This window comes from Paroedura picta, chromosome 5 (genome assembly GCF_049243985.1).
Source record: "Paroedura picta isolate Pp20150507F chromosome 5, Ppicta_v3.0, whole genome shotgun sequence".
Classification (NCBI taxonomy): domain Eukaryota; kingdom Metazoa; phylum Chordata; class Lepidosauria; order Squamata; family Gekkonidae; genus Paroedura; species Paroedura picta.
The window spans coordinates 100183747-100201805 of record NC_135373.1 but is presented as its reverse complement, the minus strand read 5'-3'; the positions used below and the strand labels follow the sequence as shown (position 1 = coordinate 100201805).

Below are 18059 nucleotides of genomic sequence, written 5' to 3'. Positions count from 1 at the left end.
AGGTTGTCCTGGATTATTATGAATGCCAATACGATGTTTTTGAGTGTACATGGCATGCCACAGATCTCCTTAGTCATAGAACCATTGTTTTTGTGGCAACACCTAAACAGTCACACCACTGGCTAAACAACCCCCCCCCCCAAGGTTGTTTTGGGCCTAGGAAACAGAGTGGGGGAGAGGCTTAAGCCCCTTCTTTCCCTGCGCTGTTGTCCTGCCCTGAATTGAGAAATTACCTCTCAGCAGCTGCCATCTGACTGTGAGGAAAGGGAGTCAGGTTGAGAGGCTGCTGCCTAATGTGTCCAAAAACACATTGAGACTCATGGAGCACTCTTGAGACTCATGGAGCACTATCACAGTAATCTTTTCCCAGTTTCCATAATTCTGCCAGTTGTTTGCCGGCACAAACTCACCATAGCTGTAGTGTTCCGCTTGCTGGAACTAACCAACCTTCAAAAGTCCCATGGGTGTGGACTGGCTTATTGTGGCCAAAGCTTTCATTCGTTTTGTGAAATGTTTCCACAGTCTGTATGTCTCTCGCACAGGAGGGTTTATGGAGGCAGGACAGGATGGTCAAGAGACTGTGAGATGCAAGAAATGTGGGCAGTGTTCCTGAGCAAAACTCCCATGTACATAGTATATGAGTGACCATTCACAACAGCTGGGGTTGGGAAGCAGTGAGGAAAGTTTTCCATAGTTACATTAAGCCAACTGAGTGCCTGGCATGGATTTGCTCAGGATAGCTAACGTATAAAACTTACAATAGGCAACTGGTTCACTTTGTTTGTTCCTGTGTTCAGCCAGATTTTATAAACAACATCATAACAAATACATTCAAAATATTAGAATGCAAGTTCTCACAGGTTGGTGATCTCTGGCCCACGGGAGGTGCGCTTGGCCTCGATCAGGGTCAGGGCCTTTTCGGTCCTGGCCCCTACCTGGGGGAATGAGCTCCTGGCAGAGCTATCACAGTGCAGGGCCTGGAAGACGGAACTCTTCTACCAGGCGTTCATTGAGGCCAGGGCTAGGAAGATCTATTGGCCCCTCCTCCAAATAGTTTATGCTCCATCGTTTAAAGCAGGCATCTTTGACACCTAAGGCATGCTTACATCTATACCTACCTCAAGACTGGAACCCGGTCAATTGGGCAGAATTGCTGGGTCATAGGGTGTGGTGGGGTTTGTAATTATTGCTGTGCTTTTTATAGCTCTTAATGTGATGTTATGATAGTGTTGTACACTGCCACAAGCAGTTGAAAAATCCAATAATAAATAAGCAAAAAATCAATAATAGCAAACCCATAAACATTTCTGGACATTGCTTTCAACACAACAGTATAGGTTTTTCTTCTGGAACATATTTCTGAATTTTTGTTCTGTAATATCAAATAAGGAACATGTTTTTCAGAGGGTTTTTTTTAAACAATCATGTCTATCTTTGTTCCCAGCTTTTACTGGCATAGCTATTTCTCTCATTATAAAGGGTCAAACTCCTAAGACAAGTTCAAGGACTGCAGTCTCATTAAAATGGCCCAGCCTGCAATCCTACACACAGTTAAGCCAATTTAAACAGGATTTAAGTGATGAGTTTAATTCTGCTTGAACCATGTACAAGATTGTATCCATGGGTAGTTTGTCTTCACACATTGTTATAATCATTCGACATCACCATCACTATATCAATAGGTCTCAATTCAGTAATGACATCTCCTTTTGCTTTGTAAGCAGGTATTTTTATTCCACTGTTGTAGATTACAGTCTAACCATGCATCACAGGAGAGAACAACATATATGTGAAAAATATATAATACTCTCTGAATGTGTGTTATGCATATTTAATGTATTTCTAACCACTGAGGAAGGCTGTAGAAGCTGCAACGCATCCGGTTCTATGTGGTTCATAGGACATATTCATCCACCAGGAATGCTTGCAAATTGCACAGCCTGATCTTCAGACCCCTGATGTTTTTCATTGTTGTAGCTTGACCCTTTCGACAAAACTGAGAGATCTGGGGTTGAGTTTGTTTCCCCTCTTTTGGAGAGGGACACCTAGGTACTTAAGTGTGCTATCCACCAACTTAGTCCGGTACTTTTGTAAGTGTCTTCTCTCAGAAGATGTACAAGACCTCCATTGGAGTTTGATGCAGGGAAACAGGACTCGGTTTAAGGGCACAAAGCCAAGCCCTACATTGCAATGAGCACTGGGCAAACTCCATTAATGCAATTCCTGCAACCCAGGATGGTACCCCAGCAATCCATCAGAGGTATATTAAGAGCAGATAGCCAGTGCAGTCAGAGATACCATTTATCCAGCTGCCTCTACCATATAGAACTTGAGGGAGTACCTTAGCATTAAAGGCCTTAATAGCTCCAGCTGCTCCTCTTTAGAATGGAGAAAAGCACCCAAGAACATTTGTGTCCATTTTGCCATTGTTTGAACTGAGGAAATGTGAGTTTTCGATACCAAATTGTGACTGAAGGGAACACTGGAATATTTAAAGTGGGCCACTTATTCTATTTCTGTTCCTTTTATGGTCCAGGTCTTACATTTCTTTTTGAGAACACCATAATTTCAGATTTTCCATAACTGTCACCCTGGTGCTGAATCTAGTCCCCCTGGAGCTGCTTGTAGCTTTGGGGGTGGGGGGTGGGGGCAACTGCAAGAGATTCTAGTAGTGGATGTTCTGGGTTTGCCTCTGCTTTAGCTCTCAGAGATTCCTAGACTATCTGAAAAGCATGGCAGGAAAGGTTCACCATGAGGGAAAGGAACGTTTCCAGGTCAAGAAGAGGGTCTCTAAATGTCTTTTTCAAAATTCCAGTGATGAGCTTGCCATGTGGAAGCATTAAGAAATACCCTATTTTCAGATGCGCCAAACACTTTCGTTTGAATTGTGCACTTTTCCTAGTTCAGGCTACACCTTCTAGCTTGGGGGGCTGTCCCAGTATGACAGAAATTCCTCTGTTCTTGGATGGCTTTCACAAAGGCATGAACTTGTCTCAGATGAATATTCCAATGGACTCCAACGAAGGCCACGTGCCTCAGAACTGGCTCAGAGCATGGGCACGTTAAAACAACGTAAACTGTTTGCAAATGGTGACAATATGAACTGGTGCAGTGAATCTCAACAGCTGCAGGGATGTGGTATGTCTTGTTGTGACACATCATAAAGCTCCAGGTGGAAGAATCAATTTGGCAACCATGATGGAAGGGAAGGTACTCCAGGATTGGTTCCTTCTGTGCATTATCTGAGAAAGTGAGATGCTTTCTGAAGATATATCAAGGGTCTAGATATGCTTGTCATAAAGCTCCAGCGTGCACAATGCTGCCTGATAGCTATTCAAACACACAAAACAAATACCCCCTTGTCCTTTCCTCTCTTATCTGTGTGGTCTGCCCTGCCGAGTCTTTTAGAACTATAATCATCATGCTATTTGAGCCTCTCCCAAGTTAATAAGTGTATGGCGGTGAATACTTCTCTGTCTGGAGCTGTAATAGGAAAGGTAAGATATTTGGGGGTGGATTTGGAGATGACAATCTGTTGTGGGGAAAACTAGACAGACTCAGGTGTTGTACATGTAGGCCTTGGTGAAGTGGTAAACCTGCATCTTATGTAAGGGACTGCTTTTTATAGGGGCAATCATGATTTGTACACGAAGAAGTCCCTCTGCAGTGATATAGTTGTAGCATCTGGATGAGATCAAAACCACAGACCCAGGAGCTGCTGTGGTCATCTGTGGAAAGCGTGCTTCAGTTTAGGCCTAACTTGTCAAAAGTCTTGCTTTCTGCTTTTGGTGAGTCTCTGTGTCTTCCTTAATTATTTTTCTTCCTCCAAATTCTCCTCGTTTGTGAAGAAGAGAGATGATCTCCGCCAGTTGCAACAGGAATGTCATATAAATTATTCTGAAGGGGCAAGCCTTGGGCTGCCTCCATACAGTGAGGATTTTCTGCTTTGCCTTTGTGAATGACAGGGAGGGGAATAGAGCCCACTTTCCTCCATTCCCTGCCATTTCACTGGAGGACTTTTGGAGAGCTGTTATAAAAATGAGCAATTGTTATACACAAGTGGACTGAGCCACTACTAATGCTAAAATGCCTTTTAGTGTCACGGCAGAGAACATGGTGGCTGCAAGGTCTGATGGAAAGGAAATGGTTGCCAGTGTGGAGAGCATCCCAAAACCATGCAACCTCCCATGCAGATGAAGTGATAACACGCTTGCACTGTGCTTTTCTCAGGTTTGGAAAAGAATGATTGGAGCCCAGTTAGGCAATGCTTTCTTCAAAGGGATGATCCAAAAAAACAAGTGCTCCTGTTTGGTAGCCAAGTTGGAGTAGAATCTCCTTGAGGAAGCAGCCTTGAGAGCCAGTTTGGTGTAGTGGTTAGGAGTGTGGACTTCTAATCTGGCATGCCAGGTTCGATTCTGCATTCCCCCACATGCAGCCAGCTGGGTGGCCTTGGGCTCGCCACGGCACTGATAAAACTGTTCTGACCGGGCAGTGATATCAGCGTTCTCTCAGCCTCACCCACCTCACAGGGTGTCTGTTGTGGGGAGAGGAAAGGGAAGGCGACTGTAAGCCGCTTTGAGCCTCCTTCGGGTAGGGAAAAGCGGCATATAAGAACCAACTCTTCTCTCCTCTTCTTCTTGATCAGGGCCCTGTTTTCATGGTGGAAGTCGTGGAAGCAGCAGGAGACCCATAAGTAGCAGCCTGATTTGCTGGTCAGATCCACAGTGTGCGTTGATCCAGACAGTTGGTCTTTCTTCTGTAAAACAGCAATTCTGAATGGTGCTATCTTCATTTCTCTTTATAACATTTCCTCATCCTGGCCTAGTGCTTGTTGTTGAGAGGGTGACTGGTAATCTCTAGGATCCTTGACTCAAGCCTGGTGCCCCCAGCACTTTAGGCCCACAAACAAATGTGTGCAGTTGTTTACCCCAATTGAATGGAACTTGAGCTGCCGAGATGGAATCGTTAGAGGTCTTTGGGATGGATTGTCTGGATGGTAGCCCTTCCCACTTCACTTCCTGGCAGTGGTTCTTGGTTAGGAAGGCTAGTGATGAATTAAGCAGGGAGGCAGACAAAGAGAGCGTTTCTCTCTCCTGCTTGGGTCTCTGATTCTTGAACCAATTAGTTTGAGCACCGTACCATGGTGGCTCCAGAAAGGATGAGAGGGAGGGGCTGGCAGGCAAGCTTAATTTTTAAACTGCTTTTGTTCATGCTCTGGGACTGGCGAGGAAAGAGCGTAAAGCAAAAGAACTTTTTTAAAACCCCCGCAGTCCAACCTTACAGTCCTGGCTGATCTGAATGACCTGCAGAGAACCATTGGCAATGGTCTCTGAGAAATCTTGGCAAGACAGATAAAGCTACAAAAGCACAGTGCTGATCTTCAAAAAAGAAGGTGCGGGGAAACTGCAGGTCTGGCAGCTGAATTCTGTGCCCCTGGGGAAGCTGATTTGGGTAATAAAATGCAGAGAGGGCATGCCCATCAGATTTGCAGGTGGCAGCAAACCAAGAAAGACACACCAGAGAAGGCTGAATGATTCAGAATGCCCTTGTTCGATCAGACCAGTGAAGGCAGATGGCTTGAGCCAACAAAGCACTGGAATGAAAGTGTTCATGGAGAAGCACACCGAGAACTGTCTAGCATCTCTCTGGGTGTTACAAGAGCCCTGGAGCGACGATCTTTCGGTCTGTCTCTTCCTTTCTTCCCAGCATTGCAAGCCATGACTGCTATCACAGAGTCTGTTTCCCAGCCACAGCCAGGCAGAGCTCAAAGGCAAGGGCAGGGAAACACCATTGTCAATCCTTGCATGAGGAAGTGTGGCAAGCCTCTCTGTGTTGCAATTCCTTTCTGACAAGGCCCAGGGCAGTTATTCCAAAACAGAGTGTCTTGTGCATACTAGCGTGTTGCAAGAGGGATTTCTAATACACTTCGGAGAAATTGAAGCTGTTTTGTTGGCTACGCTCACTGTTCCTGCCTGGAATGGGTAGAGTCTCCTTGTTGCCCTGATTTGTTTCTGCCAACGTTTGGGCAGTTGTGTCATCCGCAGGGAGGCTGGAGGGTGCAAGGGAATCCCAGAAGCATCCCCATGACCCGGGGGAATGGCCTCAGCACAATTGCCTGGGAACCAGGAGGTTAGGAGGTGCTACTATCCCGGCAGTCTTGTTTGCATTTTGAAGGGCGAGTTCTGTCTGCAGTCCTGGGAGCCCTTCATGGCCACGAGCCCTCTTGCTTGTGGGGCCACCTCTCTCCCTGTGCTCTGCCACAACAACTTTGCTCAAGTCAGTGGAGATTCCTGCAGGCGCCAACCATAAATGGGCACAATCAACAACTGCCTCTGTGGGCGTGCTTTCTCCATTGTGCTCCTGCCTTGTAGGAGTGGCCTGCCCAAGAAGCTCCAGAAGCTCCCACTCTGTTGACCTTTCGCAAAATGTGTAAAGCTGAAAGAATCAAAAGGGCTTTTCTGTGCAAGCGATGGGGTGGCGCTGCACAAAAGGATTTTGCAAACTTGCTGGATGAATGATTAAGGACTGTGGTTTATCCGGCTCTGTTTAGCTTATTGTAAGGAGCATCTTTCTGTACCATTTAATGCATCATGTTATGCTTCAGTTCTTTCCGATGGTTCCAGGCCCCTGGTTACTGGGGCTCACTCTGTGTATTCTGTCTCGAGTCCCTGTGCAAAAGGGAAACTGTAAAAGAACATAAATAAGTCAGTTGAGGGAATAATGCATAACTTTTAATAAAGCATACCTCCAGTTTTGATACAGAAGTACTGTGTACAAGTGTCAAATGTTTGCCACAGGCCCAAGGATTAGAGCTTGCAAATGTCTCAGTGTGAGTCAGCAGTGATGTGACTTTCCCAAAAGTGGCAGGGTGCATTGGACCCCCCCCCATCACCACTGCAGTACTGCATGCACTCTGAGTCATCAGATTTAACACTGTGATCAAGCACTGAGAAGAAAATCAGCAAAATCGGAACTGTTCATGCATTGCACTTTTTATTTTCTGTTCTTCCTCTCAGGAATTCCAGGGTGGGTAATGCCTGTGAGAGCCATTGGCTGCTTCCATTCTGAAGGATTTATCTGCACATGATACTGGAAGCTACATGAACAAAGCTCTCTGTAGCCCAATTCTAATCAAAATCAAGGCTTGAGCAGGTTTGGGCTTGTATAATAGCTCCCAGGAGGTGTTTTTATGCTGGGAAATAGGGTGGGTCAGGAGGGAACCATAAGTCATCTCAACACTTATTTATTTGTTTGTTTGTTTGTTTGTTTGTTTATCTATCATACTTATATACCGCCCTCCCCGGAGGCTCAGGGTAGTTTGCATCATAACAAGGTATCTTGTGCTGTGATACCAGCCAGAATTGGGCCGCCACAAACTGAACATTAAAAATTATGGGAATTCATCCCCTGTATCGTGGGTAGCAGAGCCCTAAAATCGTTTAGCACTGCTTGGTCTTGCCTCTTCAGAAAAGTTGAATTGAAATGGGTGGGGGGGCAAGTAACAAAGAGCACTCTTTACCCCATAATATTCCTGCAGTCCCCAAGCCCTATGGACAATATCTTACTGTGTATTTACTTGGAATAAAATAGTGTTGGTAAAGGTTTTGCTTTTCCCTGCAATTCTCCATCTGTTCCATTGTTTTACTTCCTGTGCCTTAATAGTTTAATTATTTCCTTCTCTTGGGGAGATCTGATAAATGCTTTTCACTTTGTAGCCATTCTTAACTTAAATTTTTATCGCAGTCCTGTAATAGAACTACGATAGCCATAAAAAATTAAAATGAGAATTCCTTTGATTGCAAAGTGAAAAATTGTACATAATCCTCACATTAAGCAAGAAGGGTTGATATAGAAGCCTGCCAATCGACCAGGAAGCAGAGAGCCAAAGTCTTAAGAGACCTCAGAATCGCGTTGACTGCTCATACAGGAAGCTCAACAGTTCAGTGGTACTTAAAGAGCAAAACAAAACATGACCAGTCAAGGCCTGAAAAAAGAGGGGAGAACAACAAGGAAAACACTGGGATGTAATGGTGTTGCCAAGGATGTCTGGATTCTATATTAAAACGGAACCTATGATCACAATTCCAGACGAAATGGCTAGTGTGGAAGCAATCTTTCACGACCTGCTGCTGGATCTGGGTGGACTAGAAAATCTGCCATGGACTTCTCATTAGACTGAGGTTTAAGCAGCTCCCACCTAACATCCGTCCTCCCGCCAGTGTCCCCACACATTCGGATTACCTCAGCTACAGTAGCCTTGGGAACGCCCCTTTGCTGAGGCCCTATAGCAGGGGTAGTCAAACTGCGGCCCTCCAGATGCCCATGGATTACATTTCCCAGGAGCCCCTGCCAGCGAATGCTGGCAGGGGCTCCTGGGAATTGTAGTCCATGGACATCTGGAGGGCCGCAGTTTGACTACCCCTGCCCTATAGAGTTCTTGCTTTAGAACAGGGGTAGTCAAACTGCGGCCCTCCAGATGTCCGCAGACCACAATTCCCATGAGCCCTTGCCAGCAGTGGCTCATGGGAATTGTAGTCCATGGACATCTGGAGGGGCCGCAGTTTGACTACGCCTGCTTTAGAAGGATCCCTTTCACTCACATTATGTGTAGAACTGTTGTTCCCCAGTCAGAATCCATGCAATAATACATGAAGAGAGTCCTTGTCTGGGGTATTTCCTCCAGCTTCTGATAGAGTTTGGGCTTCACTTGGGAGGGAAGTGACAGGAGGCAGAGACAAGGGAAGCAGGGAAGTAGATTGGATTCTAATCTGACTCATGCTTACTATTCCTGCACACTCTTTTTTTCATTCAGTGGTTCAGCCATCCCTGTAGGTTAGTAAAAAATTAACACAACTCTTTCTTCTCTCCTTTTCTTCCCTCCCCAGGATGAAGATGAGACGCCACAAGCTCTTTCTGACTCTGTGCATGGCTGGTCTCTGCCTCATCTCCTTCCTTCACTTCCTGAAGGCCCTCTCCTATGTCACATTCCCTAGGGAGCTGGCATCGCTGAGCCCCAACTTGGTCTCCAACTTTTTCTGGAACAATGCGCCCGTCACGCCTCAAGTCAGCCCGGAGCCAGGGGGTCCAGAGTTCCTCCGCACGCCGCTCTATTCCCACTCACCTTTACTTCAGCCTCTTTCCCCCAGCAGAGCCAGTGAGGAGTTGCACAGAGTGGAGTTTGTGCTGCCCGAAGATGTCACGGAATACTTTGTGCACACCAAAGCTGGAGGGGTCTGCTTCAAGCCAGGGACCAAGGTGCTGGAAAAGCCATTAGCAGGCCGGCCGGAAGACAAACTAGAGGGAGCCGCTTCAGAGCGTGCAGGCCGGAAACCTCTGAGTACGAATGGGACCAAGCGACGGAAGTGGGTAGAGTGCGTATGCCTGCCAGGTTGGCATGGGCCTAGCTGTGGGGTGCCTACTGTGGTCCAGTATTCAAACCTCCCCACTAAAGACCGCCTGACGCCACGAGAGGCACCCAGGAGAGTCATTAATGCCATCAACGTGAACCATGAATTTGATCTCTTGGATGTGCGTTTCCACGAACTGGGGGATGTGGTAGATGCCTTTGTTGTCTGTGAATCGAATTTCACAGCCTATGGGGAGCCACGCCCCCTCAAGTTCCGTGAGATGCTGCTCAACGGCTCCTTCGACTATATCCGCCACAAGGTACTCTACGTCTTCCTGGACCACTTCCCTCCCGGCGGCCGGCAGGACGGCTGGATCGCTGATGACTATCTGCGCACTTTTCTGACTCGGGATGGCGTCTCCCGTCTCCGCAACTTGCGGCCTGACGATGTTTTCATCATCGACGATGCAGATGAGATTCCGGCCCGTGATGGCGTGCTCTTTCTCAAACTGTACGACGGCTGGACGGAGCCCTTTGCCTTCCACATGCGCAAATCTCTCTATGGCTTCTTCTGGAAGCAGCCTGGCACCCTAGAGGTGGTTTCCGGCTGCACGATTGGAATGCTCCAGACGGTTTATGCCACTGATGGGATCCGCCTTCGCCGCAGAGAGTATTACACCATGCCTGGCTTCCGGCTGTATGAAAACAGCACAGGCCACATCCTGGTACAATGGTCCCTGGGCAGTCCTCTCCATTTTGCCGGCTGGCACTGCTCCTGGTGCTTCACACCAGAAGGAATCTACTTCAAACTGGTGTCAGCCCAGAATGGGGACTTTCCCCGCTGGGGGGACTATGAGGACAAGCGGGACCTCAATTATATCCGGGAGCTAATCCGAACTGGTGGGTGGTTTGACGGTACCGTTCAGGAGTACCCTCCTGCAGACCCCAAGGAACAAATGTACGCCCCCAAATATCTGCTGAAGCACTACCAGCGCTTTTGTTACTTACTGGAGAACCCCTACCAGAAGGCAGAGGGGGCTGGCTGAGGGGCGTGGGGGGGCTTGCATGGGAAACTGGAACTTCATGGATAAATGGGGAGAAATGAGGCATCACTCTGGTCTTTCCCTTCTTTCCCTCCTGTCCTGTCCTCTCCAGCTGGAGAAGATTACACTCTCCTCAGCCTTTGTCTGCCTCATTCCAGAAATGAGACTTTTTTGGGGGGGAGGGGGAGATTTTTAATCATGTTAATGAGGACCAGGAGAAGTAGGAATTGGCCCCAGGAACTAGCAGGAGATCCTGGCCAAGCCTCATCACCTCTCCTGTAGAATGGGAGGAAAACATCTGATGCAGGTAGCAGATGGAAAGATCTGTTCTATGTTTGAGATATGGGGATATGCAGGAGGCCCAACAGCTGGAAGCATGGTGATGTGAACGTGAATTAATCTTTACAGTCTTTTCAGTTTCGATCGGGAATGGTGTCAGACTCCCCTTTAAGACAAGCTTTTTCTGAGTTATTTGACACGTAGGGTGTCCTTCCACTCCCTGTCTGACATACAGTCATTGGCTCAGCCCAGAGAGACTGCACAGAAAAGGGAGCTGAAGACAAGCAAGGCCTGGACTCTTCTTGCAGAGCCTGTGCCAAGACTTGGCCAAAGAGCACCCTGACTCTGCCAGTGGCTAGAACCTTAACTAGGAAGAAAAGGGGTCTGTGTAAGAGGGTGAGAGTGCTTGTAGAGGACGGCGGGAGCCACAGTGCTTTTCCGAGATATGTATATTTTGCTCTGTGTGTGTGTGTGTGAGTGATGTTTGAGTATGCATGAGCACATTGTGAGGGCACAGTTGCACCAAAGAACTCTGCTTTTCATCTGCTGATCATGGAAAAATTCAGGGAAAACCTACAAACTGACAGGTGATGAAGGCTGCCTGGCTTGTTCAGTAAGTGGGTGTGTTGGTGCCCAGAATCAAGTATTGCCAGGAGGGTCTTTAAGCCAGCAGATTTGCAAGGGCAGTACCCATCCAGGGTAAGCTCTCCCTCTTTCATAACAACCACCTGTGACACTTGGCGTTTTCAACTAAAATGGTATGTGTGAGTTGGTGCAAGTGATGGTGTTGGAATTGTTCCCCAGGAACGAGGAGGCTGGGACACTAAGTAAATGCCCCCAGCTAGAATGCCCGACCCGTTATGGAACGGGGGAAGTATGCTTTGCTCTAGGATGCTGCCCTTTGGAGAAAAATACCGTCATAGTGGTAGAGCAAGGGCTAGGCCTGTAACGTGATTAGCACAGGTGAAAGGAGTACATTGGATGATGCAGATGCAAGGCCCCAACAGCAGGAACTAGATGCCAAGCATTCGATTAACCTGCTTTTGTTGGCACCCATTTACCTTCCGTGGGGTGGCCTAGTGCCTTTCCAGATTGGCTTCTGGGGCAAAGTTAGGGTGAAGCATGTTGGAAACATTATGTAAGGATTGCTGCTAGGGAAGTAAGTGAACACTGAGCCCCCTGCAGTTAATGCAAGAAATGGGGGGTGTATGTGCAGTAAGAGGAGGAGCCCCCAACGAGGGGAGAAGAAAACCTTCATGGGTTGGAGAAAGTGTGATTTCGGTATGTGGTTGGTTTTCTATCTCTGCTTCCCCCCTGCTTTCTTGTACTACCCCCACCCATATGTCCCGTCCCTCTAGAGAGCGCTGTGCATGTGCCATGGCTTTCCTTTTGTCAAACAAGCTGTCTGTGCTCTTCTGACTCCATAAAACTCTCAGCCAGTTGACCTGCTACTATGATCTCATTGTCTCTGTTTGGTACAATGGCTGTTCTGGGACTATCCAGTGATGGTGGGTGGTTCAGCTTCCTGAGTTCTCAACCTTTTGTCAGATGTATCTTGCTCAACTCCCGGGTAGTTCTTTATACCAACCAAGCGGTCATGTGCTGGCTATGCTACGTCCATTGGTTGTAGACTTTTACACCTTTTAAAAATGAAGTGAGCCCCCTTTGTCAAGCTGTCGCAGAGGACACAGTTGAAAGCAGTCCCAAATGGACTAGGAATCTCCTTTAGCTTCTGTTGGGAGGATGGATGGCTAAGTCTTGCCCCACAAGACCATAATGAGGAGGCATTCCTAAACAGCATTGCTCCTCTGAAGAGCCTTTTCCTCCATTTGCCTCCTCAGCTGCTCTATCAGAGTGGAACCGGCCCTTCTTCTAGGAAGTTGTCGCCTTGTTATTTGAGTAGGGAATTTGGAACCAGTGGCGGACCGTGATAGGGACAATAGTGCCTTGTCGAACAAACTGCCTATGCTGCTTGGCTAAAACAAATGTGGGACGGAAGCAAGGAGCCTCTTGCTAAGGAAACACCAGTGGCTCCCAACACAAGGGCTGCACCTGCGCATCATCTTGCATTGTGTTCTCACCGTGCAGCAGTGATCCTTTGCAGACAGATTGGCTCCTCCCCTGGGAAAATCCACTTGGAATTTATTGGTACAGTACAATGATAGGAAGGGAACCAGCAAGGTCGCAATGCAGTCCGGGGGTGAGGGGACTGTGCAGTGAAATAGAGGGGAAGACCTGAGAGTCCAGCTATGACCTAATCTACCATTTGCAACCAAAATACGCTCCTTGTCTTTCCCAGCTGCTTGTGTGTGTGTGTGTGAGAGAGAGATGCTCTGAAACCTGGAGAACTTGGGTGTTTTGCTGCATGGCTGGCCCTGGTGGGGAGAGCTCTGAAGGTCCATGTGCCTAAAGGAACCACATCCAAGGGGGCTAATGCCACCCCGGCTTCCAGCCTCCTGCTACTTCCTTCCTTGAGCCTAGCCTCCTGTTTGTTCTGCTCCCTCAGCTTCCTCTACAGGGCATGCTTTGTGTACATCTCCAGGATTTCCCAATTGCTGCTCATGAATCCTTAATGCTCCCATCACTGCTGTCTCTAGGCTCCATTTTGTCACCAGGCACACAGCTCCTCCTTTATCCATTCTGCAACTGTCTCTGCTTTCCCCCCCACTTCCGTAGTCTTCTCCCCTCCGCCACTGTTGTGTGCGAGGAACAGATCCCATTGTAATTGGATCAGTTAGCACTGAATTCCTTTGGGACTCTGAAAGGACTTTTTGTTCGGATCTCCTTCCTCGACTGCACCAAAGAGAAACTTGAAACTGACCTCTGGGGGTAGGGGTGGGGAGGAGAATTTGCAGTAAAAAGCTTTGGTATTTGAAAGGGGGGGGAAAGGCCCTTAGCCTTGGAAGGCTTTATTAAGCTTCCAGTTAAGGACAGTCTATTTAATTATTTATTATGTAGCTAGAACTTGGTCCCTCCAAGTCTACAGTAAGGAACTTTGCACTACTGCCTCTGGGCTTCTGTGTGGCTGGGGGTGGGGTCTAACTCTAAAGGAGGAAATGACTCTGGGCAATGCCTTGGCACGCCCGCATTTTAAGGGAACTTGTCTGACCACGCCCAATTTGTAGAATGCAGATGCTGTAACGGGCCTCAAAGAGCTATTGAGAAATGAGCAGACCAAGCCCTGCATGGGTGGGGGAGGTAGAAGAAGACAGCAGCTCTTTCTTAAGCCATGGTAGAGAACCTTTAGATGGTCAGAAGCCTACACTAATTGAACAGGTCTCAAGCAAAAGCTTTGTTTACTATTGGTAAGGCTGATGTGGACAAATCAGGGAGTCTCTTCCTGGCACCTCCACTCCCCATAGTGAGTTGATCATGTCTAGTAGGTACCATAGAACGAACCTGATATCTTCATGGCATGCCGGCCGCAAGCTCCACTAACTAGGGGTTTGTGGTGGTATGTAGGACAGCTCAGTTTAGTTGTGTGTCTCTGTGTGTGTCTGTGTACTAGTGGCTGCACACAAACTAGATTAGGAGCTGCTGCTATGGGCATAAAGTGCTTGCCTTCCCCCCCCCCCCCCAGTTGCATCCTTTTTGTCCTTTTTCATGAAAAGACATGGAATGGATGCCCACAAAGGCATTCAGTGCCACAGCCACAAAGCCTTACTGGAAGTGTCACAATGGGGCTGTGAAGGAAAATCTCTCCCATTTAATTGTGAGGGGTGGCTGACTTTCCCCAAGTATTGCCAGTTTTCCCTACTATACAGAAAGGGTCAGGTGGGGGAGGGAACAACCATTCTATGTCCTAGTTTCTATAACAAGCAACCTTTGAAAGTGTAGCCTTGTGCATGGCACCACATGAAGGTTGGCACAGAACTCTTAGTAAAGCTGCTCTTGACCAGCAGGAGAAATTCAAATGCCCCCTCCCCAAGAATCTTTACTTTCTCTCTTGTGAATACCAGAAGGGGGCTTGGGAGAACCTCTTACCTGGCAAGAACAGACCCTGTTTGCTTCCTTCCCTCCCCTTGCCTTCCAGGTGAGTTGGAGTGTGGATGTTGCAGCCATCAGGGGCAGGTAGGCACGGACATGGACCACTGAATGCCCCTGTGGCTGGAATGTTTCCCACTTGCCCAGAGGACCAGGAAGCTCGTGCTCTTCTATACTGTCCTAGTTCATGCAAATGACAGCCGGAGTTGTAAACATATTCCTGCACTGCAGACAAAGGGGGGAAGTTCCTCCATACTGGTGGGCGGGGATCCCAGCAAATTCTCTGCACATGGAAAACTCAGAGTTTTAACTTCTCCTTCTCCTTGATATGCTAGTTCTGTGTAGATGGGAGATGTTTTTCCCCCGAGCAGAAACACCTGTCCATGCAGTCACCTACCTGAAGTGATCGTTCTACAATCTCTTCTGATTGTTTGTATGAACCAAGTACTAGACAGCAGCATACTTAACCTACCTATGTCACTTCTGGTCCTCTGGTGGTTGTTCATATGTACTTATTCTCTCTGATGTTCTCTGGGACTTTGGGGGCTTCCCACAATTTATCCAGTTACCCAAGATTAAGCTTATATTGGATAAGTTGTCCTAGTTCTGGCTCTCCTTGTGAAGGGAACAAATGTTTCTTTCCTTATTGGGTAGCTCCAGAGTCTGTCTTCCCAATATGTGCATTAAGACTGGATGGGAGGTTCACCTGCCGAACAGGAAAACTGGAAGATACGCCATTTGTTTTCCTTTTGCAGGCATGCAAGGACATCCCGAGTCATTTCACTTGAAACGGTGATGGCTTGATCACAGCTTGGATCTAAACTAGCACTTGTTTTCTCTGGCTCCTTCCTTCCAAACAATTGCCTTGCTTCATTTCTCTTGCTCTGTCTTCTCTGTCTTCTACTGATGGAGACAAGCTGAAGAGACACAAAGTAGTCCCATCATGGACTGGATTGCAAGGGACCAGGTGCCATGGCTTTAAAGACCTTAAGTTGTGTATGAGAGAAAAATGGGATTCAACCAATGTATATAGCAGTGTCCAGAACTTTCCTGGAAAAATATAGAAGTGGTGAAGTTTGGTGTGTGGGAGGAATGGAAGGGCCTAAATGATGTTATGAAGAAACAGGTAGTTGTGCATTACTTTTCTTGGGAATACCAGGACTGATGAATCAGCCTTAAAAGGGAAGGGAAGAAAAACAAGCAAGAAGGGGACACACCACTATCTGATGTAATCCTGAGGGAAACAATTAAGCAGTATTCTGCAGGGCACTGTCCTGGAAATGGGGCCAGTTTCTCAAGGAAATTATGTGGGATCACAGTCTAGCTTTGTGTCCTCTGTTAGCTAAGGAATATTTGGGACTTACCAAATAGGTAGAATAAGCCCTGTAAAGTCTAATTTATAAATACCAATATTAATAACTTTTTTGTAAGGATAAATCGAAGTGTACATTCTGAAATCATTTTCTCTGTAAATGGTTGGATTTCATTTCACCCTTAAAGGGATGTTTAAAGGAGGAAATAAAACAAATTACAAAAACATGAAGGGAAATGGGCTAGCGTGGCAACTTATTTATGACGGGAAATGGGCTTTCATGGAAAAAAAGGAAAAGAAGGGGAAATCGCTTGCGTCCAGCTTGGCAGTGATAATTTGTGTTTATTAACTTCCTTCATTGATATCCCACTGTTCTCCTCAATGGGAACACAAGGCAGCTTACACCATTCTCCTCTCCTCCATTTTATCTTCACACCAACCCTGTGAGGTAGGGTATGCTGAGAGTGACTGGCCCAAGGTCACCCAGCATGGGCATTTGAACCTTGGTCTACTAGATCTTAGGAAAACACATTAACCAATACAGCATACAGGCTCTCAAGAGAAATAACTTTTCTGAAGGCACTACTGGTATGTAAGATTTTCACATTACCATTCTAAACCGGATGTTTTTCACTATTGGCTCTACTAAGCCCATGGGTTCAGAGGTGGACACGGACACTGGAAGTGATTGGAGCCCTTTGTTAGGTCCCAAGCAGGGTACAAGAAGGACTGAACTGAACCAACAAGCCCAACTTTTATAAAGAAGCCTTGGGATAGATCTCCCCACCAGTATGAGCTGTTGGTTAGTTTCACCTTAAACTGAGTCCAGCAGAGGGGACCCAGCCATGCATTGGTCAATTACATCAGCTGTACTCAACCCCCAGGCCCGAGACCAGGTCAGTCCGTAGATCAGTCGGTACCGGGCCGCAGCTCCTCCTCGTTGTCCTCCCCAGTTGCTGCCTCAGGGGCTGCCCTGCCACTCTGCCGTCAGCTCACCTTTGGTGCTCTCCGGTTGCTGACATGGCTGGGGCTCCCCCTCGGCATGGCACTGTGCAGCTGCTGCTGGCATCGCACCCCTAGCAGATGGCGGGAAGTCAGGGGCGCCGGCGGGAAAGCAAATGGAGCAGGGGGCTCAGGCGGTGGCGGTGACGTCCCTTGGCAAAAGACTACTCTCCCCCCCCCCCCGGGCCTCAGTAAAATTGTCAAGCGTTGACCGGTCCCTGGTGATAAAACGGTTGGGGACCACTGAACTACATTACAGGCTTACAAGCTTACCTTGGACCTCAAGCTCGGTCCTCAGCAGAGCTACAGATGAGGCAGGCCTGCTTTTGAGTAAAGCGATACAGGGACGGGTGTTTCAGAAATCAAAGTTCCTTCCATTTATGACCTGTCTTGGAAGCGCTGTGATCATTTCAGACAGTGTTACTTCTTGGCCATGCAGTCTTCCGCAGACTTCTTTCTTAAATGTTCTAAATGTTCTAAATTGAGCACCATAGCACTAAACCACTAGAGCACATTCAGTGCTCTAGTGGCATCATGGAGATGCCTTGACTGCATTGACTCCATGCCATCTTGGTTTAGCACTACAGTGTTCAACTTAGCAGGTTTTTGAAAAGTCCATAGAAGACTGCGTGGTGACTAAGGGAGAGGGGAAAGGCAGGATGGTGGGAAGCAGTATGAACAATTGTAAACAGCACACCATAGCAATTTAGAAGTGAAACAAAAGGGTAAAAAAATGGAAGAGAGTTTCCCTCAAAAGTGGCTCAATCCCGCTTTGCTAACCTTATGCAGCTCAAGTCAGGGTCCTGAAGATTTTCAGGTCCCCCCCCCCCCCTTTGGTGTTTCCAACTACAGAGAGCTACATAAATCATTCATTAGATCAAAGGTCCAGGAAGCATCTACAAGACGATCTGCTTAATGTTTAACAGCATTGGTAATATTACTACTATTACAGCTTAGGGTGGAGAACATGTCAAAAGAAACACAAGCCTTGTTCCTGCAAATGCAACCCTATATCACATTCCTCACATTTGTACAACAACACGTAGCACAACATCACTAGCATCTTGCATGGGTATATTTAAAATGGCTTCTC

At 47.4% G+C, this 18059-nt stretch overlaps 1 protein-coding gene across 4 annotated transcripts in view; it reads left to right on the top strand.

The window, feature by feature from the left end:
* The window catches only part of MGAT3 (beta-1,4-mannosyl-glycoprotein 4-beta-N-acetylglucosaminyltransferase), a 65888-nt gene extending 49693 nt beyond the window's left edge, over nucleotides 1-16195 (top strand). For all 4 annotated transcript variants that reach the window (XM_077339454.1, XM_077339453.1, XM_077339456.1 and 1 more), the window contains one exon: nucleotides 8886-16195. In XM_077339454.1, the coding sequence (XP_077195569.1) occupies nucleotides 8887-10392 (1506 nt within the window). In that variant the 5' untranslated portion in view covers nucleotide 8886 and the 3' untranslated portion in view covers nucleotides 10393-16195. The remainder of the gene's footprint in view (nucleotides 1-8885) is intronic.
* Nucleotides 16196-18059: the final 1864 nt, after the last annotated feature.